We start from the raw sequence: 26,775 nt of genomic DNA on the forward strand, positions 1-26,775 counted from the left end.
TAAGTTGTCTCCGGGTACCCTGATTGTGAAAAAGGTTGAGCTGTAAATTCCAAGCTCGCCTCAAAACTCCACTCATATAAAATCCAACCACCAATACAAACAGGAGTAGGCTATTCAGCCTAGCATGCCTGTTCTGATTTCTATAAATGGTTGCCCTTTAACTTCAATGCCCCTTTCCTGCAGTGGCTTCATATCCAGCAATACATTTCCATCAAAAAGTATCTCTACATATCCAGTGACTGAACTTCCACAGCACTCTTGGATAGACAATTCAAAAGAATTGTCCCTCTCAGTCTGAAGATTGGTCTCAACCCAAAAGTCACTAATTCCTTTTCTCCAGAGATGCTGCCTGATCCGCTGAGTTACTCCAGCATTTGTGTCCAAATTCAAAAGACATACTGACTGGCTGACATTTTATTTTGTTCCTATATTGTATTGTTCTATGTTCTAAAATATACATGCATGTGGAAAGACAGGAGTTGATTAGGTATAGTCAGTATAAGAAAATAACTGCAGATGCTGGTACAAATCGAAGGTATTTATTCACAAAATGCTGGAGTAACTCAGCAGGTCAGGCAGCATCTCTGGAGAGAAGGAATGGGTGACGTTTCGGGTCGAGACCCTTCAGACTGATCAGTATAGTCAGAATGGTTTTGTGTGTGGAAAATCATGTCTCACAGTTGAACAAATAATTAAGAAGGTTGATGAGGGCAGGGCCTTAGAGCTAGTCTATATGGACCATACACCAATCAGCCAAAACATTATGACCACTGACAGGTAAAGTGAATAACATTGATTATCTTGTTACAATGGCACCTGTCAAGAGGTGGGATATATTAGGCAGCAAGTGAACAGTCAGTTCTTGAAGCTGATATGTTGGATGCAAGAGAAATGGGCAGGAGTAAAGACCTGAGCGACTTTGACAAGGTCCAAATTGTTATGGCCAGACGACTGGGTCAGAGAATCTCTGAAATGGCAAGACTTGTGGGGTGTTCCCGGTCAGCAGTGGCAAGTAGTTACTGATAGTGGTCCTAGGAGGGACAAACCACAAACCGGCGACAGGATGTTGGGCGCCCAAGGCTCATCAATGCGCGAGGGCAACGAAGGCTATCCCGTCTGGTCCGAACTGACAGAAGGTCTACTGTGGCACAAGTCACAGAAAATTTTAATGGTGGTCACGGGAGGAATGTGTCAGAATACACAGTGCATCGCACCCTGCTGCGTATGGGGCTGCACAAGGAGGACCAACAGCATATTTGGCAGGTGGTCATAATGTTTTGGCTCATCACGTCATAATGTTTTGGCTGATCGGTGTAATTTTCTAGCAGGATCGTGATCAGTTGAGCAAGTGGGCTGAGAAATGGTTGATGGAATTTAATACGGAGAAATATGAGGTATTGCATTTTGGGAAGCCTAACATGGGCAGGATGTGCACAATGAATGGTAGGGGTCTAGGGAGTTGTAGAGCAGTGGGATCTAGGAGTGCAGGTACGTAGTTAGTTGAAAGTGGCACCTCAGGTAGATAGGGTGGTAAAAAAGGCTTTTTGCACATTGGCCTACATCAGTCAGAGTATTGAGTATAGAAGCTGAGAAATCTTAATATAGTTATACAAGATGTTATATAAGACATGGAATAGATCGGGTAGTCTCTTCCTAGGGGAATTGAGAACCAGAGCATACACGTTTAAAGTGAGGGGGGGGGGGGGGGAAGAGATTTAATAGGAACTTGAGAGGTTACCTTTTCATGCAAAGGGTGGTGGGTGTATGGAATGTGTTGCCAGAGGATGTAGTTGAGGCAGGTACTATCGCAGCATTTAAGAAACATTTAGACGTACATGGATAGGATAATTTTAGAGGGATATGAGCCCAACACAGGCAGGTGGGACTAGTGTAGATGGGACATATTGGTCGGTGAGGGCAAGTTGGGCCTAAGGGCCTGTTTCCATGCTCTACGACTCCACTGAATGGACCTCTCATAGTTTATGTGTATTCCCAATCTACCTCATTACAGCCTTGCAACTTTTTTTATGTGCACCTTCTCTGTTTAATCTCCTCTCATAAAACAAATCCATCGCCCTGTGAAACCATATGGTGAATAATCAAAGCCCTCCCTCTATCATAAGTATGTGGTTTGTACAATACCTTGTGTGGGAATTGTGGGATTTGAACTGAACTGTTCTTCCAACTTGTCATGATCATGGGCAGCACTTTATTCTGTGGGAATGGAACTTTAATCCAGTAGTTTTCCTTCTGTGCTAGGCTAAACATGTCTGGTTATACTAACTGACAAAGTCAACAACTTGGGATCAAAAATATGATGGGTGGAATTTCAGCTGGTATCCATATGGGATGATTTGGATCCAGAAGTATTTGTTACAGTTTGGAGAAAAGGTCCAATGAGGTGTGTATTTGTCTGGGAGACTGATTTTTGGAATGATGACCCATCTAAGGAAATAATATCAATGATTATTGGGAGACTATGGCTTTTGGAGACCCATTCCATGAGGAAATGAGATCTGTGATTAATTGGTGCGGTCAGTTTGCAAGATAATTGAGACTCTTCAATTGTTATCACGTCCACTCCCAAAAATAAGATCTTTAACTTCAATCAACAATTTAAAATATGTCACTGCACTTGTGCAGGTGCACACTCACTGAGATCCAAACTATTGTGAATTTCTTCACTGCAGAGGTCGTGTCTTGCTTAAACATCTCAAAGACTAAGGTAAAGACACAAGGAACCGTGGGTGCTGCAATCTACAAAACACAAAGTTCTGGAGGAACTCAGTGGGTCAGGCAGCATCTGTGGAGGCAATGGATAGGCAAAGTTTCAGGTTGCATTCCTTTTTCAAACCCGAAGAAGGATCCTGGCCCGAAACGTTGCCCATTCATTCCCGCCACAGATGCTGCCTGACGCGCCAAGTTCCTCCAACAGTATGTGTTTTGCCAAAGACTAAAGTCCTTCATCAATCTGTCCTGTCTCACAACATGGCAACACAGCAATCAAGACCTACAATGGCAGTCACAGATAATTTTCTATGCTTGGGAGCCACTTCAGTGATGTTGGATATTGACGATGAAATCCACCACAGCTTCAACAGTATCAACACAGTCTTTGATTGACTGAGGAAGAGTGTTTGAAGTCCAAGACCTCAAACTCAGCACAAGATTTACAGTCTTCCGGGAGTGAGCATCAGAGACTTGAACAACTTATCTTGTAACATGAAAAAGAATCAATTATGCCGTCTCTTACAAATTGTTCATAATTTCTTATGACATACAACAAGACTATTTGGCCCATAAAGTGTATTCTAGCTTCCAGAGCAATCCCATCAATTCCATTCCTCTGCAACCTATTCTCTTTTACTCCAGCATGATTCTTCTACCACCCAACCACATTAAGGGGTAATGTACACCTCCAGTTAAGCTACCGATCAGCATTGTTTTCAGAGGTGGACAGAAACACAAATATCCAGGTTGGTCACAGGAAGAACATGAACACTCCCACATTATTCCAATGAGCAACACCAGACTCCCAAAAAGGATAGCAGTAAAATAAAAAACTTCAAAAACATCACTAATAGGTCCTTGAAAACATATTGCATCTTCCTCGTTTCAAAAAGTATCCCTGGCCCTAAACGTCTCAAACTGAAGACACTTTGTACAAAGAGCAGAAAGAACTTAGAACAATCCAAACAACCTGACCGCTTGCCCTATAAAGTTCTAACAGTATGGGGTTCCTACATTATCCCCACCCCAGTCCCCTATTCCTCATTTTTTCTTTTCTCCCCCACCCCACCCCCCATCCCATGTAGTTCCATCTGTTAATCACCCACTTACTCAACAGTCATTCCCCATCTCACCCATATCATTCCCATCTGCCCACCATCCCTCCATTATCGGGTTCTACACATTAACCTTCCTATTTATCAGATTCCAGAATCTGCACCACTTATATTGTGTCTACTGATCACCTCCCAGCCTATCACTACCTCCACCCTTATGAAATGAACCCAGCTTCATTATAGTTTAGTTTAGAGATACTGCGCGGAAACAGGCCCTTTAGCCCACCGAGTCCGCACACATTAATACTATCCTTCACACACCAAGGACAATTTTCACATACACCAAGCCAATTAACAGACACACCCGTACGTCTTTGGTGTGAGGGGATACCGAAGATCTCGGTGAAAACCCAAGCGATCGCGGGGAGAACGTAGAGACAGACACCCCATAGTCGGGGTCGAACCTGGGTCTCCGGCGCTACAAGGCAGCAACTCTCCCGCTGCGCCACCGTGCGCCCATCAATCTACCCATTAAACCCTTCTCACTTGGATTCACCTGCCGCTTGCCATCATCCCCCGCAACCCACTTCCTCACCCTTTTACACCTAACTCTGATGCAACATCTTAACCCAAAACGTCGACCCTCCCTTTCCCTCCAGAGATGCCGCTTGACATAGTGAGGTCCTTCACCAGCTGTTCCAGGTTCCAGCATCTGCAGTCAATGCTGCTCCAGCATCTGCAGTTAGCAGAAGTTGGTTGAAAGAGTAATATGGGTCCAAGACCCTAGAGGAGAACTTCCTTGCTCTTTTTCAATTCAGCGCGATGTTTCTTTCACCTTAACAGATCGCATCACGTCAGAACGTTAGCTTTAATTCTCTCAGTACTGTAACGCATTCACGTCGCTTCTGACTTCACAAATCTTCTCGACTGGTTACTCATGCGTCAGAAAGAATCCTTCCTCTTGTACTGTTAAACCATATTGAAATGCAATTCCTCTGCCACTGGTTGGACTGGTTCTCTACATGAACCAAACTTCTTAAGGGGATAGGGTTATTTAATAACAAAACCTTTGCTCCCCTCTCACTCTGAACAACTGAAGCAAAAACAGTTCAAATTCCTCACCAGCTTCATCCTCCAAGAACAGTTTTCATGAGAAGCCCGAGAAAGTCAAAGTTGAACAGGAAGTGAGCTACGGCCGGGAGGGCTACGCAGGCGTCGGCCGGCGCAAGGTGTGACGGGGGTCGTAGTCCCCGTTTGACCCGATTTGCGCGAGTCACACGGCGGGGCGCCCAGGGTCAGCAACTCCAACTCCCAGCGGCCCTCGCGAGAGCGCCGGTGTCGCCCTGTGTTTGCGGGGCCTCTTCTGTGGTAGTTTGGTGTTGTTGATCATGGCGGTTGTGGGGCAGACAAAGGCGTTGCTGCTCACTCCTCAATTGGAGATTTTAAAAACTTTATGATCGAATATATGCGTCCAAATGAAAGAATTACCTCTTGTTGAAAATAATTCTTTTGCATTTAAATGGATGAGGCTATTTACAGTAATCATAGAGGAAGCTGAGAAGGTGGTGAGTGCTTTATTTCTGCTTAGAGCTTGAGATTGCTTGTTTATGTTTGTGGATGTGAAGTGGTTTTTTACGTCTTTGTGCTTTCGCGTAAATATCTTTGAATTTTGTGTTCTCTGAACTATATTACTGAGGAATTTTAGGGGCAAATATGTGTTTTTTCTTTATATGGGTGATTGCAGGCTTGTTTAAGATACAAGAAGTGATTTGTTCAAAGTACAATACATCAACATATATAAGTGACACCTTGAACAAGTGGGTCCACATTTGAATAAGATGTGACAGTTCATTATTGTTTGAAAGTTATGAAAGAATACCTCCACAAGTATTCCAAATGACATTTGGGTAAATAAGTTCGTGGTGGACTTTTGCACTGTATTTTGCTTGGTGATTTAGGTAGTTTCCTTGTGGAGGCTAAACACCTGTACAATAATCAAGTATGTCTGAGTTATGAAATTATCAATGATTTTTAATATCGTGTATATTCTGTTAAAGGTCATGGGGGCAGATATTCTTTAAATGTGACGACTTTATTACTATGATTGCTGTGTATCTAGATTTTTTAAAGTCTTATTTTACAAACGCAGCACTCTTAAATGTGCTGTGGCAATTTGAAAGTCGGAGATTCTGTCATCACTGTGTGATTTTAAATTGACACTATGTAATACTTTATTTCTCACAAAGGTTAACAGATAGTGTATTTCACAACAAAGATCAAACCCCCAATAACTACAATTTTGTGACAGAATTTGAGCTTGCTTGTAAATGGATTAGAACTAAATGTGGTTGTTTTAAGACTTGAATAAAGATAATAGCTGAATTAGTTGTGTTCCTCAGTCAGGAAGCAGCTGAACAAACCTCTGTGAATGGAGTGGTGATGGTAGTCACATGGTATGTAGAAATAACTCAATGCACCAGTGTGAATGAGTGAAGAAATTATCTCTGTAATTTATTTTAGAAGGAAAAATTGTATTCAGTAAACTGCATTCGAGATATTACTGTTATTCAGCAGCTCCTCGTGGCACGATGTAATCCTGAGCTTCAAGTTAAGGCACAGAGTTCTATGAAGAATAAGAAAGTGGAAAACTTTAACATCATAGAATCATGCAGCACACATACTTTGGCTCATCCTTTTTGTCCATGTATATATCCCATTTGCACATCTTTATTAATCCCATTTGCCCGTATTATACAATACCAAGACAAATTCCAAAAGTGTTAGAAATATGTTGTCTAAAAGCCACATTTGTGAGAGTGGCCAAATTGTTTTGATCCTGTAAATAGTAATTAATAAAAAAGATGGAATGACAGACCGTTTAATTTCTTCTAATTCCCTTGTAACGCCTCTGTCTGGGCTCCTGAGCCTCAAATTGTTAAATCTTTCAATTTAAATAGTTGATCATTCCTGTTGTGTTTTGCTTCCCAGTGGATGTAATATACCCATTTAACACTTTGCCAACATCACTTTAAAATGAATTTTCTGGTCATTATTATTTTGCTGTTTGTGAAACTTTGCAATGTGTAAATCAGTTGTCACTTTTTTTCATTACAACAGTGACCACATTTCAGAAATATGCCATTTCTGTAAAGTCCCTTTGGTTGTTTTTTAATGAAAACTATATAAAAGGAATGTCATTGCAATCTGAGTTACACATAGTGTTTATTTTGAAGTCTGAATGCTTTCCCAAGGCACTCATTGATCTTTGTATTAGTGAATGCAATCCAGGCAAATCATATCATGTATGAGTGCAATCAAGCTATACACAAGTATAATAGGTAGTGCAAAAGTGAAAGGAAACAGGCAGAATATTGTGTCACAGCTATAGAGAAAATGCAGATTAATAAATGTGCAAGATCTGCAGCTAGTTAGATTGGAAGATCAGGAATTGATCATATGAAAGGTCCATTCAGGAGTCTGGGAACAAGCTGCCCTTGAATTTAGTGATATGTGCTTTCAAGTTTTTGTATCTTCTGCCTGACAGGAGAGGGGAGAAGACTGCCCCATGGAAGAAGATAGAAGAGAGAATTACCAAAGCGAGAGAGGTCCTTGATTATGTTGGCTGCTTTCCCGAGTGAAATGTAGGTTGTAATGATGAGTGGGGGGGGGGGCTACTTTACGCGATGGTCTCGACTGCGTCCAACTGCAATTTCTTGCGGTCTTGGGAAGAGCAGTTGCCAAACTAAGCTGGACAGGTACATTGAGAGGAAAGGTTTAGAGGGATATGGGCCAAACGCAGGTGGGACTAGCGTAGATGGAGCATCTTGGTTGGCATGTGCAAGTTGGGCTGTTTCCATGCTGCAACGTTTCATGACTAAGTAGGGATGTTCACAAATGATTGCACATTGTTCATTTCCATTTGCAATTATTCAGCAGGTGAGAGTAGAACCCCTGTCAAAAAAGTACCAGGCATAGACCATCTTCAATAAGAAAGAGTTCAGTCAACTACCCATGATTTTGAATGTTATTACTATTGCTGAGTGCACTATCATCAACATACTGGGCTTCACCATTGACCAAAAGCTCAAATGAACTATATGTATCAAAACTGTCACTTCAAGTGTAGGATGGAGGCTGGATATCCTGCGGTAAGTCACAGTGCTCCCGGCACCCCAAAAGCTTTCCATCATCTATATAACCATATAATCATATAACAATTACAGCACGGAAACAGGCCCGTTCGACCCTACCAGTCCACGCCGACCACTTTCTCTGACCTAGTCTCATCTACCTGCTCTCAGACCATAACCCTCCAATCCCCTCCTATCCATATACCTATCCAATTTACTCTTAAATAATAAAATCGAGCCTGCCTCCACCACTTCCACCGGAAGCTCATTCCATACAGCCACCACCCTCTGAGTAAAGAAGTTACCCCTCATGTTACCCCTAAACTTTTGTCCCTTAATTCTAAAGTTATGTCCCCTTGTTGGAATCTTCCCCACTCTCAAAGGGAAAAGCCTACCTACGTCAACTCTGTCCGTCCCTCTTAAAAATTTAAAAACCTCTATCAAGTCCCCCCTCAAACCTTCTACGCTCCAAAGAATAAAGACCCAACCTGTTCAACCTCTCTCTGAGAAGGCACAAATCAGGAGTGTGATGGGATATTGTCTACTTGCATTGATTAAATGTAGCTCCAATAACTGGATACCATCTGGGCAAAAAGCAGCCTGCTTGATTGATGCCCAATCAACCACCTGAAACATCAGTTTATACTAACTGTGATGTATTTGACCTGCAAAATTAGCTGCAATTATGAGGCCACCTCAACAATGTTGTAGGGGAAAGAATGGTGAGGGCTAATAACTGGTAAATAGGGATGTGGATTGTGCTAATGTGGCAACAGGGAACCACAGACAAAGACTAAAAGTAAAGACACGGAATGCAGCAGTAACAGCACCCAAGTTTTAGGAGCTTCATTGATTATGTTTCAGCCCTTCATTGAAACAGAAAATTGGATCTACAGTCAACTAAGTGGATAATCATTTTATTCTGTAATCAAGACCTAGTTTGTTACCTAATTAAGTCTCTCTATAACCTCCATGCTGTAAACAAGATCTAGTTTGTTACCTATTTAAATCTTTCAGCAACCTCCATTCTGTAATCAAGACCTAGTTTTACTGTTAATCCGGTTTCTGTGCAATCTTATCAGCATTTGCTTGGGTTAAACTCCATGTGCTATTTCTCTGCCCATTTCCAGCTGATCTATATTCTGCTATACATTCTGACAGCCTTCTTCACTGTCTGCAACTCCTCCAATTTTGGTGTCGTCTGCAAACTTACTCACCAACCCATTAGCATTTACGTCTAGGTCATTTGTATATATCACAAACAGAAGAGATCCCAGCACAGATCCCTGCAAACCCCTCTGCTCACAGACCTCCATCCAGAATATCTACTTCCCACCACAACCTTCTGACTAAGCCAGTTCCAAATCCATACGATAAAGTTATTGTGAATCCTGACTCTTATGAGGGACCTTATCAAAAGCCTTAGTAAAATTCATAAATACAACATTAACCGCCTATCTTCATCCTTTGATCTCCTCCAAAAACTCGATCCAGTTAGTGAGACATGACCTGCGGTACACAAAACCATGCTGGCCATCCCTAATTAGTCCATTCTCCTCCAAGTGGGAGTAAATCCTATCTTCAAGCATTCTCTCCAATAGTTTCCCTACTACTGACATGAGGCCCACCCGCATGCAATTTCCTGGATTCTCTCTTTCTTAAAGGAACAACATTGGCCACTCTCCAGTCCTCCAGGTCCTCGTCTATAGCTAGAGAAGAAACAAAGATCCTCGTCAAGGTACCCACAATCTTCTCTCATGCCTCCCTCAATAACCTGGGGAAAATCCCATCAAGCCCTGGGGATATCCACCTTAATGTTCTTCAAGAGCCTCAACACCACCTCCTTCTCTATCTCAGACTGCCTTAGCATATTTCTATTCTCCACATTGACCTTGCTGTCCTCCAAGGCCTGTATTCCTTGGTGAATACAGATGCAAGGTACTCGTTTAGTACCTCGCCTACGTCCTCTGACTCCAAGCATAGATTATTTTTGAGTGGTCCTAATTTCTGCCTAGTCACCGCCTTATTTTTAGCATTTGTACAAAAATCCTTGGGTAGAAAAGAACTACAATGACACAAAAATGCTGGAGTAACTCAGCAGGTCAGGCAGCATCTCTGGAGAAAAGGAATAGGTGATGTTTTGGATTGTGACCCTTCTTCAGACTGGGATTTTCCTTAATCCAACTCGCCAATGACATTTCATGACCCCTTCTAATTGCCCGCTTGAGTTCTTTCCTCTTCATTTTATGTTCCTCATAAGCCCCATCTGATGCCACCTTCTTAAACCTGACAATATAAGATGACAACTATTCCTATCTCCTATTCCTCAGTTAGAATATTGACCGATGATTTGCTAGTGTCCTTTTCATGACATTATGCCTCTGAGTACATTATTTCCTAACCCTTTTATACAATCCTGTAATCTTTCCAGGATTTCCTTGTGATTGAATTTATTATCTTTCATTTTGGAATTCATGTCATGTTGTTTTGACAGAATGATGTTTGTAATTGGGCTCCTTTTCATGTCCTCTCATTGTTGAAGCACTTCACAGCTTGATCATTTCAAATTACAGGTGTAGTCCCATTTTGTCAGTAAACATGATAGCAATTTAAATGTAACAATGTAGCATGTACTGCAAATAAATGTTTCCAATGGTGTGGATGTGAAAAGTGTTGGCTTGCTGAACTTTCTCCTGTTAAATATCCTAAGATCTCTAGATTTCACAAAATGTAGATGGACCTTGGTTTTAACGTCACCTGAAGTAGAGTTATCGTTATCTTGAATAGGCAGAACCTACGCAAGGATAGTCAACGGGCATCTGTCTTCATATATTGCTATTTCTATGTTCATTTCTAAAGTTTTAGCCTCTGTCCTTTACCTATTAACATGGGTCTCTTGAGCATTTGGCTTTGTATAGATTGTGGCGTGTAATTTTAACACTAAGGTCTTTTTGACAAGGATTATAATATCCTACCTTTTTGTGTTTATGTTTAATTGGATGTTTATTATAATGAAATAACAGGAATTGAGATTTTGATGTATGAGTCAGTGTCAATGACTGACAATGCTGTACCTTTTTATCCTTTTGTTGGATGTGGACACATAATCAGCAAGCCCACAGCTGCCTGTTTATCCAGGGATGAAAATAACTTAAATATCTTCTTCAAAGGTATTTTATTGTCACGTGTACCAATTAAGGTACAGTGAAACTCGATTTACCATACAGTCATACTAGAAAAAGCAACAAGACACACAACTACATAAAAGTTAACAAACATCCACCACAGCGGATTCCACATTCCTTACTGTGCAATAAAGTCTAATCTTCTTCACTCTTTATTCTTCCGTGGTCGGGGCAGTCGAACCATCCGCAGTCGGGGCGATTAACCTCCCGCACCCGGTGATCGAAGTCCCCACGCCGGGGCGGTCGAAGCTCCCGTGATCGGGGTGATCAAAGTTCCTGTGGCCTGGAACTCCCGAAGTCTTGGTATAGTTGCTCTGCACACATAAGTCTTTCTTACTGACTGCCATGCTTACAGCTCCTTTGTTTATTCCTTTTTGCCCATGAACATATTAATTTTGGAGTCGTGCAAGCAGCTGACTTGACAGCCTGGCATTTAAATAATTAAATAAATTGGTTTGAAAAGGTCACAACAATGGTAGTCCGTCTGTTTTATTCCAAATGTTTGCAAATGTTTACAGAATTTAAATTCTGTACCTGCTGTGATGAGATTCAGATTTGTTTCTCTAGAGCCGCAGTCCTGATTTCTGATTACTCATCCAATAATTTAATATATCTAAGTGCGACTTGGTGCTGTACTTTTGCATATAAATTGGAATAGCATAATCGGCTATTCTGGCCTGTACCATAGTTTATTCTCCAAACTTGCATCTTATAATTCTTTATCTGAGATCTGTGCTGCATTTTCTTTGTAGATAAGAAATTGAAGTTATTTCTCAGAAAATATTAACACTGCGAAGGACGTTTACTTGTGTGTAGAATTTAAGCTTACATATGAGACCTTGGATGTCGTCAGTGGATTAATCTTTCTTGACTGACTTCTTGTTTCCATTTCTCGCTTTCTTCCATCCCCCCTCACACATATATCATCTCTCTTCTGTTCAAAAAAATTCCAATAGTTTTGTCATGGGCATTTTAGATTTCATAAATCTATACTGATTCTGCTCGCTACTACTATTATTTTGCAAGTGGCATGGGTACTACATGGTTGGTGTTGACCTGATGGGTCAATAACAAAATGTAACGATACATGCATGAAAAGAATTAGTCTAAGAAACAATTTCACAAGATTTTACAGGACAGTTTTGTGCAATAATAGATCGGTTATCATGTTTAATGTAATTAGTAAATAGTTAATTTACAGCTTGAAGAGCAGTATTTTTTATTGAATGATTGAATCACAGTCTGAAGATGCTAATAAAGACCCAGAGAGTTGTGGAGGCTTCAAATTAAAATTTGAGCTAAGGTCTTGTCAGCAAGGATTATAATATCCTATCATTTTGGGCTTGTGTTTAGCAGGATGTTTACGATAATGAAATAACTGGAATTGAAATTTCAACATATAAGAGTACGTGTACAGTGAGTGTAAATGGTGTAAATCTTGGCAGTGCTAACTCTGAGAATTTAATCGTTACTGCAAGTTTTAAGGAAGCAGACCTTAATATGAAATATATTGAAGCATGTAGATTTCAACTTAAAACTTAAACTGTGAAGTAAACAATATTACAGTCAATAGTTAGCAAGTGCTCATAATTTACTTTCTAATTTGTGGTCATCACTGAGCAATAGTTCAATAGTTCAAATAGTGCTTCATTGTCAGGTTGCCAAGTAAGAACTGGGATTACTGGGATATAATGTAAAGGTATACAGAAGTGAACAGCGTTTGCTTTGTGGGCTATTGCAGTTATTTATAAAAACTTAAACCCATGTGTGTACATCATGTCTCCAGTTACTGAAATCACTTTAAACAAGCTGTCAACATGACAGATTGTGGCCACCCAAGTTAGTTTAGTTTAATTTAGTTTAGTTTAGCTTTGTTTAGTTTAGTTTAGTTTATTACTGTTATATTCCGGACGGCAGAATGAAGAACTAGACTCGCACATTAGTTGCCGGTATCACGTGCGTTTTATTACCCAGCATTCCCTGCTTATATTGAACACCAACTCATTAACATAACACATGAATATATATGAATATGTTACACTGCTCTCCTTTTAAAAAAAATATTAAATCTAAGTACTCGGTGACAATTTTGTTGTTGTGATACTTGATTTAAACCAGTATTGTTTATCCTGTATTTATGAAATTTTAAATGATAAACATAATATATTTATGGAATGGAAAAGGATCCTAGCAGGAATGATGGTGGAACATCAATGGCAGGAATTTCTCGGCATAATCCAGAAGATGCAGGACCAAAGAGGAAGGAAGATTCTAAGGGGAGTAGGAGGCAATCGTGGCTGACAAGGGAAGTTAGAGATGGAATAAAACTAAACGAAAAGATGTATATGATAACAAAGAGTAGCGGGAAGCCAGAGGAGTGGGCAACTTTCAAAGGACAACAGAAGATAGCAAAAAGGGCAATATGGGCTGAAAAGATGAGGTGCGATGCGAAGCTGGTCAAGAATATAAAGGACAGTAAAAGCTTATTTAGATATGTTAAGAGAAAAAGATTAGTAAAGACAAATGTGGGTCCCTTGAAGGCAGAAACAGATGAAATTATTATGGATACCAAGGAAATGGCTGAAGAGTTGACCAGGTATTTTGGATCTGTCTTCACTAAGGGAGATACAAACAATCTCCCAGAAGTACTAGTGGACAGAGGATCAAGGGAGACAGAGGAACTGAAAGAAAATTTCATTTGGCGAGAAATAGTATTGGGTAGACTGATGGGACTGAAGGCTGATAAATCCCCAGGGCCTGATGGTCTGCATCCCAGGGTACTCAAGGAGGTGGCTCAAGAAATCATGGATGCATTGGTGATCATTTTCTAATGTTCTGTAGGAAAATAACACCCCAGCGGTATGAACATTGATTTCTCCAACTTTGGATAGCTCCTCTGTCCCTCTCTTTCCCCTCCCCCTTCATAGATCTCCCACTGTCTTCCTGTCTCCAACTACATCCTTTCTTTGTCCCGCCCCCTCCCCTGACATCAGTCTGAAGAAGGGTCTTGATCCGAAATGTCACCCATTCCTTCTCTCCTGAGATGCTGCCTGACCCACTGAGTTACTTTAGCTTTTTGTAATACCTTCGATTTTCCAATGTTCAATAGATTCAGGATCAGTTCCTGTGGATTGGAAGGTAGCTAATGTTATCCCACTTTTCAAGAAAGGAGTGAGAGAGAGAAAACGGGGAATTATAGACCAGTTAGCCTGACATCGGTGGTGAGGAAGATGCTGGAGTCAATTATTAAAGAGGTAATAACGGCGCATTTGGATAGCGGTAAAAGGATTGGTCCAAGTCAACATGGATTTATAACAATAGACAATAGGTGCAGGAGGAGGCCAATCTGCCCTTCGAGCCAGCACCGCCATTCAATGTGATCATGGCTGATCATTCTCACTCAGTTCCCCTTTATGAAGGGGAAATGCTGCTTGACTAATCTTCTGGGATTTTTTGAGGACGTGACAAGTAAAATGGATGAAGGAGAGCCAGTGGACGTAGTGTATCTAGACTTTCAGAAAGCCTTTGATGGGATCATAGGTTGGTGAGCAAAATTAGAGCACATGGTATTGGGGGTAGGATATTGACATGGATAGAGTATTTGTTGCAGTCACTACCTCTCCTTCACCGCTAATCTCCATTATGTTGTTTGCCGTGAAGAACATGTTCGCTCTTTCCATATAGGAACTGAACAGCTCTCTACTTTTGTCGAAAGTGCCACGGTTTCCGATGTAACCCGTGGACGCCACCATCTTGTCCCTCTCTTTTTTTTAAAGGACGAGGAAAGTCCGCTCAAAACCCCCGATTTCCTGCGTTTTATTACCCAGCATTCCCTGCTTATATTGAACACCAACTCATTAACATAAAACATGAATATGTATAAATATGTTACAATTACTGTTGCGTGTACCAAGGTACCAGTGAAAAGCTTTTGTTTGTGTGCTATCCAGTCAAAAAGAAGACTAAATATGAATACAATCAAGCTGTCCACATTGCACAGATAAAGGTATATAGGGTACAATATTTAGTGCAAGATGAAGTCCGAATAAAGATAGTTCGAAGGTCTCCAATGAGGTAGATACAAGGTCAGGACACTCTCAAGCTGGTGAGAGGATCGTTCAGTTGCCTGATAACAGCTGGGAAGTAACTGTCCCTGAATCTGGAGGTATACATTTTCAAATTTCTGTACCTCTTGCCTGATGACCAGGGTGGTCCTTTATTATGTTGGTGGCCTTGCCAAGGCAGTGTGAAGTGTAGATGGAGTCAATGGAAGGGAGGTTGATTTGCGTGAACCTCTGGGCTACGTCCACGACTGCAATTTCTTGCAGTCTTGGATGGAGCTGTTCCCAAACCATGTTATGATACATGGCACATCTGTAGATGTTGGTGAGGATTGTGGGGGACATGCCAAATTCCTAAGCCTTTCAAGGAAGTAGAGGTGTTGGTGTGCTTTCTTGACCATAGCTTCGATGTGGCTTGTCCAGGCCAAATTGCTGGTAATATGTATTCCGAGGAACTTGAAGCTATCAACTATCTTTACTTTGGTGCCATCAATGTATACTGAGGTGTGTGTACTGCTTTGCTTCCTGAAGTCAATCACAATCTTATTTGTCTTGCTGACATTGAGGGAGAAGTTGTCTTGGCACCAAGTTATAAGATTCTCAATCTCCTTTCCGTACTTCCTCTCGTCATTATTTGAGATCCAGCCCAGTATGGTGGTGTCGTAGAGTTAGCTAACTCTGAGAATTTACTCGGTGTTACAAATTTTAAGGAAGTACACCTTAATCTGAAATATATTGAAGCATATAGATTTCAACTTAAAACTTAAGCTGTGAAATAAATGTTATAGTCAATAGTTAGCAAATGTCCACAATTTACTTTAATTTGTGGTCATCACTGAGATTTCAAATTCTTAACCGGGGAGCCAAAGAGGCAGTAAATGCAGAAGTCTTTAGTGAGTTCCATTCTCAAACTGGATCTTGGCAATGGAGAGGGAGGAGTGGTGATTCTTACGGTCAGGAGTCTTGACCATGGCACCATTAGGCAAGATGCAAGACCACACAGAGGAGGACAGTGAAGCACAAAATGCAGTACTTTTGGAGATTGCTCAATTAGGGGGAATAGAAAGGTAATTCTGTAACTTTACATCATTTTGCCTCCTTGGTTCCAAAAGAAATAGCGACACGGAAATATTGCAATTTTTTTGTAGGGAGAAGGTGAGCCAGAAAATATGGTAGAAATTGGTATTGGTAACACAGAGAGCATACATATAACATTCCTGTGATTAGAGTTCAGGATGCTAGGGAGGAATTTTGAAAGTGAAACCTTGAAAGGACTAATTACTAAATTAACCTCAATGCTAACAAGAGTAGAAACAGTGTTAATGTGTATCTGGTGTCCTCGTGAAAATGCACCTGGAATATTGTGTGCAGTTCTGGACTCCCCACCTAAGGAAGGATGTGCTGGTGATCAAGACCAAATAAGATTCACCAGATTAATTAGTTTGATGGGGAAGTTGTCCTACGAGAGGTTAAGCTATCTCGACCTATACTTTCTTTAATTTGTTCCCCCCCCAAATTATTTTTAATGACTAAATCAGTTAAAAGAAAGTTTAAAAAGTTGTGTTTCTGTGTTGCATAACTCTTGACTCGGGCTTCATAGGATAGATCCCGCGGGAATGATGTTTCCCCTGGATGGGGTGATTAAAAACAGAGTTTGCAGACTGAGAAAAGGTTCTTCCATTTCACCATTATGATGGGTGGTAAATCATAGGATAACGTGTTTTTTGGAATTCTCCATCCAAGTGGGTTGAAGCAGAGATGTTTGGATACTGAAGAAATCAGGGAAGTTGACGTTAAGGGTAAGAATAAAGTACACAAAGTGCTGAAATAGCTCAGAGGGTCAGGCAGAATCTTGGGAGAACACGGATAGGTGATATTTCAGGTATGGACCTTACCTTAGACTGATTTGAAAAAGGGTCCCAACTCGAAACATCACCTCTCCATGTTCCCCAGAGATGTTGCCTGACCTGCCGGGTTACTCCAGTACTTTATGCCTTTTTTTGTAAACCAGCATCTGCACTTCTTTGTCTACATTTTAAGTGTAAGAAAATAGCATTAAGATAAAGGATCAACCATGTTCTTATGGTGGAGCAAGAATGCAGGGTCAACTGGTTAGTTTTTTTTATTTTTATTTGTCAGGTACTTTCAAGCAAAAGCAAGGGTAAATACAGTGAGAGTGGTAGCAAACATACAAATAAGAATAACAAATAGAGCATATGAGAATACAATGTTAAATAAGGTAAAAGAAAGTTTGAAAATGTTTCATCAACAGTAAATAGAAAATTAGTAACAACGTATTGGGGATAAAGAAAGTGAGATGGTTAGAAGTGCAGGGCGTGGTGGACTAACTAATGGATACTTTCGTATTATTTTTTATTAAAGAAGAGGACGTTGTCTCAGGTTAAGGGATTGGACATAATTTCAATACCGTGAACCTGGGAAAATTTACCTGGTGTGCTATAAATGTTCAGTTATTGACTATATTTAAGAGTCAGAGTTGTTTGATACAGAAAGGAAAATAGTAAGTATTCAAGTTGTTTAAGGATTTGGCTGAGTAAAGGGTGACTGGGGAAAATTGTGATTGGAACTACAAATCTATGTGGAGATTAACTGCTGACACAGACTGAGGGACTGTAACGTTACCTTCTGCACTCTTGTTTATTTTCTCTTCTGCATGACTTGAGGTACTTGTTTGTGATATGATCTGCCCGGAGAGCATGTAAAACAAGGTTTGTCACGGTACTCCTGTACACGTGACAATAATTGATCAATACCAGTTGAAAGACATGTCTTCAGATTGTAGCTTTGTACTTCTGCGTGTTATAGAAGCGAAGGGCCGAATGGCCTACTCCTGCGCCTATTGTCTATTGAATTGATCTAATTGTCTGATTGAGATGCATTGATATACTATGGTTGCTAAACAGATCAGTATAATATTATTGATAAATAGAGGCTTGTTTGGAGCTAACATGTATGCTAGGAGTGAGAGTTCCAGACTATTTCATAGCTGAATTTATAAGAAGAACTGTTACTCAAAGTGCACTTGGTAGTTTGAAGACTGCAGGAGAACTTGCATTACAGTTGCTGGACTTAATTGCAGGGTCTTCCTAACTGCACTGCATTGTTCTCACTTTTACTTCTCAGCTGATGGACCATTACATCCCGACCTGCATTCCGTGAACAAGCTCATCGTTCCACAACTTTGTAGCAGCGGGGGAAAGTTCCATGGGCCTCATGACATAGGACAAATGCTGAAAGAAAAGGTAAACAATCATCAAATGCAACAGAGTTGTTCATGTAAAGGTCATGTACAAATAATAAATCTGTCAAAGCAATGACACCAATGTCATAAGGAGTTTGGGTTTATTATTAGCATTTCTATTTAAGGCTGAGACCAGCAGATTGTTGAAAATGTATATTTACATTTTTAATGTAAAATAGATTTTGTACTTTTTTGTGTAGGAAGGAACTGCAGATGTTGGTTTAAAGCGAAGAACGACACAAAAAGCTGACCCAGCGAGTCAGACGACATATCTGGAGAAAAGAAATAGGTGACGTTTCAGATCGAGAAGAAGGATTTCGACCTGAAACATCACATTTTCCTTTTCTCGAGAGATGCTGTCTGACCCGCTGAGTTAATCCAGCTTTTTGGGTCTACCTTCGGTTGTACTTTTTTTTCATGTGCATTCCTAAGATTTTATGAGGATTTAACTGTTGAGAAGATGGCCATAAAGGATTTGCTTCTAAAGTTATACATTTTATTTTTCTGAAATTGCAATGTATGGAGAGCATTTAGTTATACTTGGATAAATCAATATTAATTACAGGCTTGTTGCACAGTTCAAACAGTTTGAAGTAATAAATCAAGGCGTTTTGCGCATTGCCAAAAATTAACATATTGTGTATTGGCACAAAAACATTGTTAACATCTGAATGATTTTTTTTTCTTCTTTCTTACATAATCCTGTCCTGTTCCAATTGTTGGGTACTAATTGTTATTTGGCCTCTGTTAATAGGTGAAGACAGGTTAATCTTGTTGGGTAGCTCTTTGCTTCCACTCTGGGTCTGTTGATTTTGAGGTGATTGTGAAACCCCCAGACTCTACCAGAGGTGATGCAGTGGTGGGTACTCTGGGTGATGGTGCACTCCTCCTGCCATTTATGCTGGGCTGCTGTGTGTTCCCACTTAAGCCTCGGTCTTAAGTGCCATACCTCGTGGTGCTTCCCATATTGAGCACTTATAGAGTCATAGAATCATACAGCACAGAAACAGACCCTGCAGCACAACTCCAATGCTGACCAAAGCTAGTTTCATTTACATGTGTTTGACCCATGTTGCTCATAGCTTTTCTTATCCATAGGGAAAGGTTGGATAAGCTAGGATAAATTTATTTTAAATATTGTTATTGTACCTGCCTCAACTACTTCCTCTGGCAGCTCATTCCATAAACCCTCTATCTTATGTGTGAAATGGTTGTCCCTCGGGTTCTCATTAAATCCCATTAAACCTTTCCTTCTCCTTGATTCTCCTACCATGGGAAAAAGACTGTATATTCACCCTCTCCTCATGACTTCATATACCTATATAAGATTACTCCTCAACCTCCCGCGCTCCAAGGAATAAAGTCCTAGCCTACCCAACCTTTCCCTATAGCTCAGCTCCTTGAGTCCTGGTAAATCTTTTCTGCACCCTTTCCAGCTTAGTTGCATTTCTCCTATAGCAGGGTGACCAAAACTGTACATAATACTCCAAATGTGGCCACACTAACAAAGTAACATAATGTCCCAACTTCGATACTCAATTCCCTGACTGATAAAGTCCAACGTGCCAAAAAGCTTCTTCACCAATCTATCTACCTGTGATATCTCTTTCAGGGTACTATGTAACTTTACCTTTAAATCTCCCTGTTCTCCAACACTCCCCAGGGCACTACCATTCACCATGAAGGCCTTGTCCTGGTTCCACTTGCCTCGCCTCACACTTAACTGAATTAAACTCTATTAGCCATTCCTTGTCCCACTTGCCCAACTGATCGAGATCCTATTGTAATTTTTGATAACCATCTTTACTATCTACGATGCCACCTATTTTAATGCCTTCTGCAAACCTACCAATCTTGCTTTATACATTGTCATGGGCCAGTTATTTGGGAGGTATGTTTTCTCAAGAAGGCTTCAAGAGCATTCTTGGATCCTTTCCTCTATCCATCTTGCTGCATTGGAATTTCAAGCAAAATGATGTAACTTACCCATCAGAGCCAACGAGAATTAATAACGGTTCAATGCTGGGGATTTTGGCCTGGGGTGGTCAGCTGATATTGGTCCACTTATCCTGCCAGCGAATTTGGAGGATTTTGTAAACAAGATTTAATTCCAGTGCTTTGGTTCCTACTCTAGATAGTCTGTGTCTCTGAAGATAGGGATCACTGTGTTATAACTCTCTACTTTCAGCAGTGATACTGTCTACTCCTGAGCATTTGTTGGCTTTTGGCCTTTCAGTTCTGGTTGGTCTGAGATGAAAACGAGACTGGACTAGATAGGTTGTGCATGTAACAAAAGCTTTTCACTGTACCTCGGTACAGGTGACAATAAACTAAACTAACTAACTTGATGAGAAAGAGTTAAAGATACTCATGTCAATTAAGACCTTAAGCATTGATTTTTTTCTCTCTCTGGCTAGTTTAATGAAACCAACAGAGCAGATTAAGCAGCAGCCAGTCCAACTATCAATATAACTTATTATGGCATGAGCAATACAGACATTTTAAGTTCTCTTGCCCACAGAGTAGCATGACATAAATACCTAGGCTGTGATTGGGGTTGCTACCATGAGGTCTTGTGTCTTTAATAAAATAGGAGTTGGCTCCAATAAGTGTTTTGTCAGGAGGAAGGTTGTGTTGGAGTCATAGTCTTAGAATCATAGAGTACAGAAACAGGCCCTTTGGCCCAACTCGTCCACACAGACCAAGATGCCCCATCTAAGTTAATCTCATGTGGCCCATAACCTTCTAAACCTTTCCTATCCATGTATCTATCCAAGTGTCTTTTAAATGTACCTGCCTCAACTACCTCCTCTGGCAGCTCATTGTATATACCCACTGCCCTCTGTGTGAAAAGATTGCTCGTTAGGTTCTTATTAAATCTTTCCCTTCTCACCTTGCCTATGTCCTCTGGTTCTTGATTCCCCTCTCCTGGATGAAAGATTCTGGGCATTCACCCTTTCAATTATCATCATGATTTTATACACCTCTATAAAATCACCCAACAGCATCCTGCGCTCCAAGGAATAAAATCTTAACTTGTCCGATCTCTTCCTATGGCTCTGGTTCTCGAGTCCTGGCAACGTCCTCATAAATCTTTTCTGCACTCTTTCTAGAATAGTGACATGGAGTTTACTTGCCGTAGTCCCTCCTTGACAATAACACCTTCAGAGAATTGCATCTTTTCAGACCCTGGCCATTGGCTGCCCATGGGAATCGGTTAGTCTTCCTCTGGAAGCCAAGATTCTTCATCAAGGTCAGTGCAGAAATCTTCCCTGGACACACCAGAACTTCCAGAGTTGTGGCATAATGTGCTGACAACCATAACATTGGATAGGTAGCATGGAGATGTAGGGGAACTGGAGACCAGGCTCTGTTTTGTGGATGTTAACACACAACATTGTGGGCTTGCATCTCGGGTCCTGTGAGCATGTCTTCCCTTTCTTAGAAACAAATGGGCATCAGCTGAGGCATAGATGTCCTCGCCATCTAACTCTGATGCCATTCCCTTGACCACCTCCAGACCCTGATCCTAATCTGCAAATCTTTCTTTCTTTGGGTCGGGACTGGAACCGAATCGCGGGAGTTGTGAGCAGCAGTATGACCTGCTCTTTTCTACCGCCCTCCTCTCTCTCTCATTATCCTCCCTTTCTTGCACAGTACGGCTTGCTCCCCGTCTTCTTTTCCTGTATCAGCCACCTTTCTCTCCCTGCCCTCTTGTCCTCCACTCCTCTCCTCCATCACATGGATTTGACTAATGGCCTTTTTTTGTGTTTCCCACAGCAGTCCCACAATGTCACACTACACGGATGAGCCTAGGTTTACAATTGAGCAGATTGACTTGCTGCAGCGGCTCCGGCGGAGCGGCATGACAAAACGTGATATCATCCACGCATTGGAGACGTTGGACCGTCTTGACCAGGAGCATGTGGAGAAATTTGGCAAGCGGCACAGCTATGGAAACAGCCACCCTTCCTGCAACAGCAGCAGCACCACCTCATCCTCCTTTGTCACAGCTGCAACACAGACCCCGTACAGTGGTGCATCTCCGTCACCAAGCAACAGCTACGATACCTCTCCTCCCCCATGCAGTACACACTTGAATGGTCGGGAGAGCATGAACAATGAGAAACTGCCAGTGGTCAATGGTAGGCTATCTCCCAGCCGGTTCAACAGTAACGTCAGCCAGAGGACATGCAGCTATCATGCAATGGAAGAGGAGATGGACCTGGATGAGAAAGTTGAGGAACTTATGAGGTCAGTTCAAAATGACAGTTAGATCATTTTGTTGAGATACAGTGTACAAAAGAAGCTAATGAGATAAGCAGATTTTAAACTTGAGGTTGATGGTCTTTTACCAGACATGGGATAAGCAAGTGAAGCTAAATGCCTAAAGGAGAGAATAGGTATCTTATTGAGTGGTGCTATGAGTGCTGAATGGCCTGGTGATGTTCCAGTAATATGAACAATTGTAAAGGACATCTGAATGTTATGTAATCACTTTGGTGATGTGCAGTCTTTGTTTCTATGTCCACCTTAACTGTTTAAAAGTTTCTGGGAGTTCTCACAAAGTTGGGCTGTGTTGGGATTATGGAATTGTCACATCTGTTAGGATTGTGAATTTATCACATCTCCCAGTATCTGATGGGAGTGTTTGAGGAATGGTGAAACGTTCACTTGGCTGAGAGTTGTCTGCAAAGACCAGGTAAAAATGAATGATTGGACAAAAAATATTAAATGGAATGCAAAATTCAAATTAAAATGCACTATGAAATGCTGCCTCATTCTTTGGGCAGAAAAAGTGTCTCTTGTTTAACTAATAACGTTAACTTTGTGATTTGTTTTTGTTGGGGCTGACTTCACTTTTTGCCTAGCTTGAAACTAAATATGAATTCCAAAATCTAAAGGCTTTCTGGAAACATGCTTTTAATGCTATTTTTTTTCCACCCCTGCTCCCACCCAACCTCCCAATCCCTCCTATTATTTGCATTCTGTAGGAGAGATAGCACCCTTATTAAAGAAGAGATAAAGAGCTTTCTTAACAATCGGATGATTTCCCAGACTATCGTGGGCCAGGTCACAGGTGAGCGTGCTTAAACTCAATGTACACTTTTAACAGGTAGTTTGCAAAACTCTTGCTGTGTCCTTGGCATTGAAGCTAAAACAACATAATAGGTCTATGTAAACGTTCCCAACTGGTGCCGGATTGTTGGGTCAATCAAAACTTCCCAACTCTCAAAACCTCCATCTCTTGCTTGTCCAGTAAACAAACTTGGAAAATGGGAATTAGTGGGATCATTCCAGGCAGCTATTTGTCGAACAGAACAAATTATTGCCAGTGTCAGTTTGGGTAGAGTGGTTTACTGCATAAGTGTAGAGGTGAATAAATTGAAGCTGTATTAATAGTATTAAAGGTTAAATACATGATTGTTTCATTGTTGGGTAGAAGGGACTCAGTGATCACCGGATTCAGAGCCGCTCTTCAATAGGTTTGCCTTGAGCACTTCTGACTGCTCATTTTCACATTTCCTTCTGGCGTGGGCTACTGCCCTGAAAACTCTGGCCTGGCACCTCATGTATGCCTTTTCTTACTTTGCATCTTGGGCCTTGGTCATCTGTTGCTTAATTGCTTAATAGTTGTGTTGCTAATTAGGTTCCTTGTTTTGTCTGTGACTCCAAAGACGTACAGGTATGTAGGTTAATTGGCTGGGTAAATGTAAAAATTGTCCCTAGTGGGGTGTAGGATAGTGTTAATGTACGGGGATCGCTGGGCGGCACGGACTTGGTGGGCCGAAAAGGCCTGTTTCCGGCTGTATATATATGATATGATATGATATGATAAGAGATTTCAGCTCAGTTCTCGTACCCCAAAAATGTGATGATTGTGAGATGATATAATTGCTAGGATTAGCCAGACCATTCTTCCTTTATAGCACAGTGCTTTTAACTTTGTCTTCTATACAGTCATTGTCTTAGTTTAACAATTTAATCATTTTCTTTATTCAAGCTATGAGCATAAATTCACAGCATGAGTTTTATTCTGATTGAACTTTCTTGATCTCGATAAGCAAAAGGATGGATTGACATAATTTGATTTCAACACCTGTGATATCTTATAACCAAGAATGGAGATACTGTATTATTGAGCGATGTCCTGCCAATTGCAGACAGTACAAACAAGTTTGTTTGCAGTGTTTGTTTAATGTGGAATTAAATGGATGGATAGTGATCTATGAACTCAGATCTATGTACCAGGTAGAGAACAGCTCTGCAATGCTGAATCAATAAATGTTCCTACATTTATAGGCTATAATGTAAGGAAGGGAGAACAGAATAAATATTGGAAATAGGAAATATAAAGTGAAAGTATTGGAAATTCAGGTAGCATAAATGTAGAGAAGAGCGTATTTGTGCTTTAGATCAATCTCCTTTCAGAAATGGGATGTGGTTCAGACAAAACGAGTTTAAGGATGCAGAAAGTACAAATGATATTGTTGTGGTCAGAGCAAAATGGGAAGATCATTTACAGGATGGGAATTTAGGCAGGGTTTATGGTGCAAAGAAAGTGTTGATGCCATCAAATTGGCTGAACAAAGCACACATTTAAGACTCTTGCTGCAAACCAAGACATAAAAGATAATTATTTTAATATTGCACAGTGCTGAATAAAGAGTGAAACATTTATTATCACATTTCGACGTGAACAATACTATATATAGTAATCTATCAAGCTGCAAACAAATTAAACTGTAATTATTGCTTTACACACCATTAACCTCTCACTTAGACCTACATTTTTCAAATTACAGTGCCCTCCAGAATGTTTGACATAAAGACCCATCATTTATTTATTTGCCCTCTCTAATGTTTGGAACAAAGACCCATCATTTATTTATTTGCCTCTGTACTCCACAATTTGAGATTTGTAATAGACAAAAAATCACATGCGGTTAAAGTGCACATTGTCAGATTTTATTAAAGGCCATTTTCATACATTTTGGTTTCACCATGTAGAAATTACAAACTGTGTTTATATACAAGTATAAACATATAAACATTATATATTAGTACCCCCATTTCAAGGCACCTTGAAATGGGACACATGGCTTCACAGGTCTTTGAAATTGCTCAGGTGTGTTTAATTACCTTCCTAATGCAGGTATAAGAGAGCTCTCAGCACTTAGTCTTTCCTCCAGTCTTTCCATCACTTTTGGAAACTTTTATTGCTGTTTATCAACATGAGGATCAAAGTTTTGCTGATGAAAGCCATTATGAGACTGAGAAACAAGAATAAAACTGTTAGAGACATCAGCCAAACCTTAGGCTTACCAAAATCAACTGTTTGGAACATCATTCAGAAGAAAGAGACCACTGGTGAGCTTACTAATCGTAAAGGGACTGGCAGGCCAAGGAAGACTTCCACAGCTGATGACAGAAGAATTCTCTCTATAATAAAGAAAAATCCCCAAACACCTGTCCAACAGATCAGAAACACTCTTCAGGAGTCAGGTGTTGATTTGTCAATGACCACTGTCCGCAGAAGACTTCATGAACAGAAATACAGAGGCTACACTGCAAAATACAAACCACTGGTTAGCCACAAAAATAGGATGGCCTGGTTACAGTTTGCCAAGAAGTACTTAAAAGAGGAACCACAGTTCTGGAGAAAGGTCTTGTGGACAGATGAGACGAAGATTAACTTATATCAGAGTGATGGCAAGAGCAAAGTATGGAGGAGAGAAGGAACTGCCCAAGATCCAAAGCATGCCACCTCATCTGTGAAACACTGTGGTGGGGGTGTTATGGCCTAGGCATGTATGGCTGCTGAAGGTACTGGCTCATTTATCTTCATTGATGATACAACTGCTGATTGTAGTAGCATAATAAATTCTGAAGTGTAACTTGTCTGCTCAAGTTCAACCAAATGCCTCAAAACTCATTGGCCGGCAGTTCATTCTACAGCAAGATAATGATCACAAACCATACTGCTAAAGCAACAAAGGAGTTTTTCAAAGCTAAAAAATGGTAAATTATTGAGTGGCCAAGTCAATCACCTGAGCTGAACTCAATTGAGCATGCCTTTTATATGCTGAAGAGAAAACTGAAGGTGACTAGCCCCCAAAACAAGCATAAGCTAAAGATGGCTGCAATACGGGCCTGGCAGAGCATCACCAGAGAAGACACCCAGTAACTGGTGATGTCCATGAATCGCAGACTTCAAGCAGTCATTGCATGCAAATGATATCAACGAAATACTAAACATGACAACTTTCATTTACATGACATTGCTGTGTCCCAAACATTATGGTGCCCTGAAGTGGGGGGATGGCTATGTATAAACACTGCTGTAACTTC

General features: G+C 40.7%; 2 protein-coding genes across 16 annotated transcripts in view; one reads left to right on the top strand and one right to left on the bottom strand.

The window, feature by feature from the left end:
- The window catches only part of ints9 (integrator complex subunit 9), a 39,418-nt gene extending 34,466 nt beyond the window's left edge, over window positions 1–4,952 (bottom strand). Inside the window, exon 1 of the mRNA XM_078405891.1 lies at window positions 4,908–4,952. Coding sequence (XP_078262017.1) covers window positions 4,908–4,916 — 9 coding nt within the window. The 5' untranslated portion in view covers window positions 4,917–4,952. The remainder of the gene's footprint in view (window positions 1–4,907) is intronic.
- A 197-nt stretch (window positions 4,953–5,149) lies between these two features.
- Window positions 5,150–26,775, top strand: part of LOC144596711 (homeobox-containing protein 1-like) — a 42,569-nt gene continuing 20,943 nt past the window's right edge. For 14 of the 15 annotated variants that reach the window (XM_078405421.1, XM_078405422.1, XM_078405419.1 and 11 more), the window contains exons 1-4: window positions 5,150–5,350; window positions 18,306–18,424; window positions 22,204–22,677; window positions 23,418–23,503. In XM_078405421.1, the coding sequence (XP_078261547.1) occupies window positions 22,214–22,677; window positions 23,418–23,503 (550 nt within the window). In that variant the 5' untranslated portion in view covers window positions 5,150–5,350; window positions 18,306–18,424; window positions 22,204–22,213. The remainder of the gene's footprint in view (window positions 5,351–18,305; window positions 18,425–22,203; window positions 22,678–23,417; window positions 23,504–26,775) is intronic. The other variant, XM_078405412.1, reaches the window with a different exon arrangement.

The sequence above is a fragment of the Rhinoraja longicauda genome, chromosome 9 (genome assembly GCF_053455715.1).
Source record: "Rhinoraja longicauda isolate Sanriku21f chromosome 9, sRhiLon1.1, whole genome shotgun sequence".
NCBI lineage: Eukaryota > Metazoa > Chordata > Chondrichthyes > Rajiformes > Arhynchobatidae > Rhinoraja > Rhinoraja longicauda.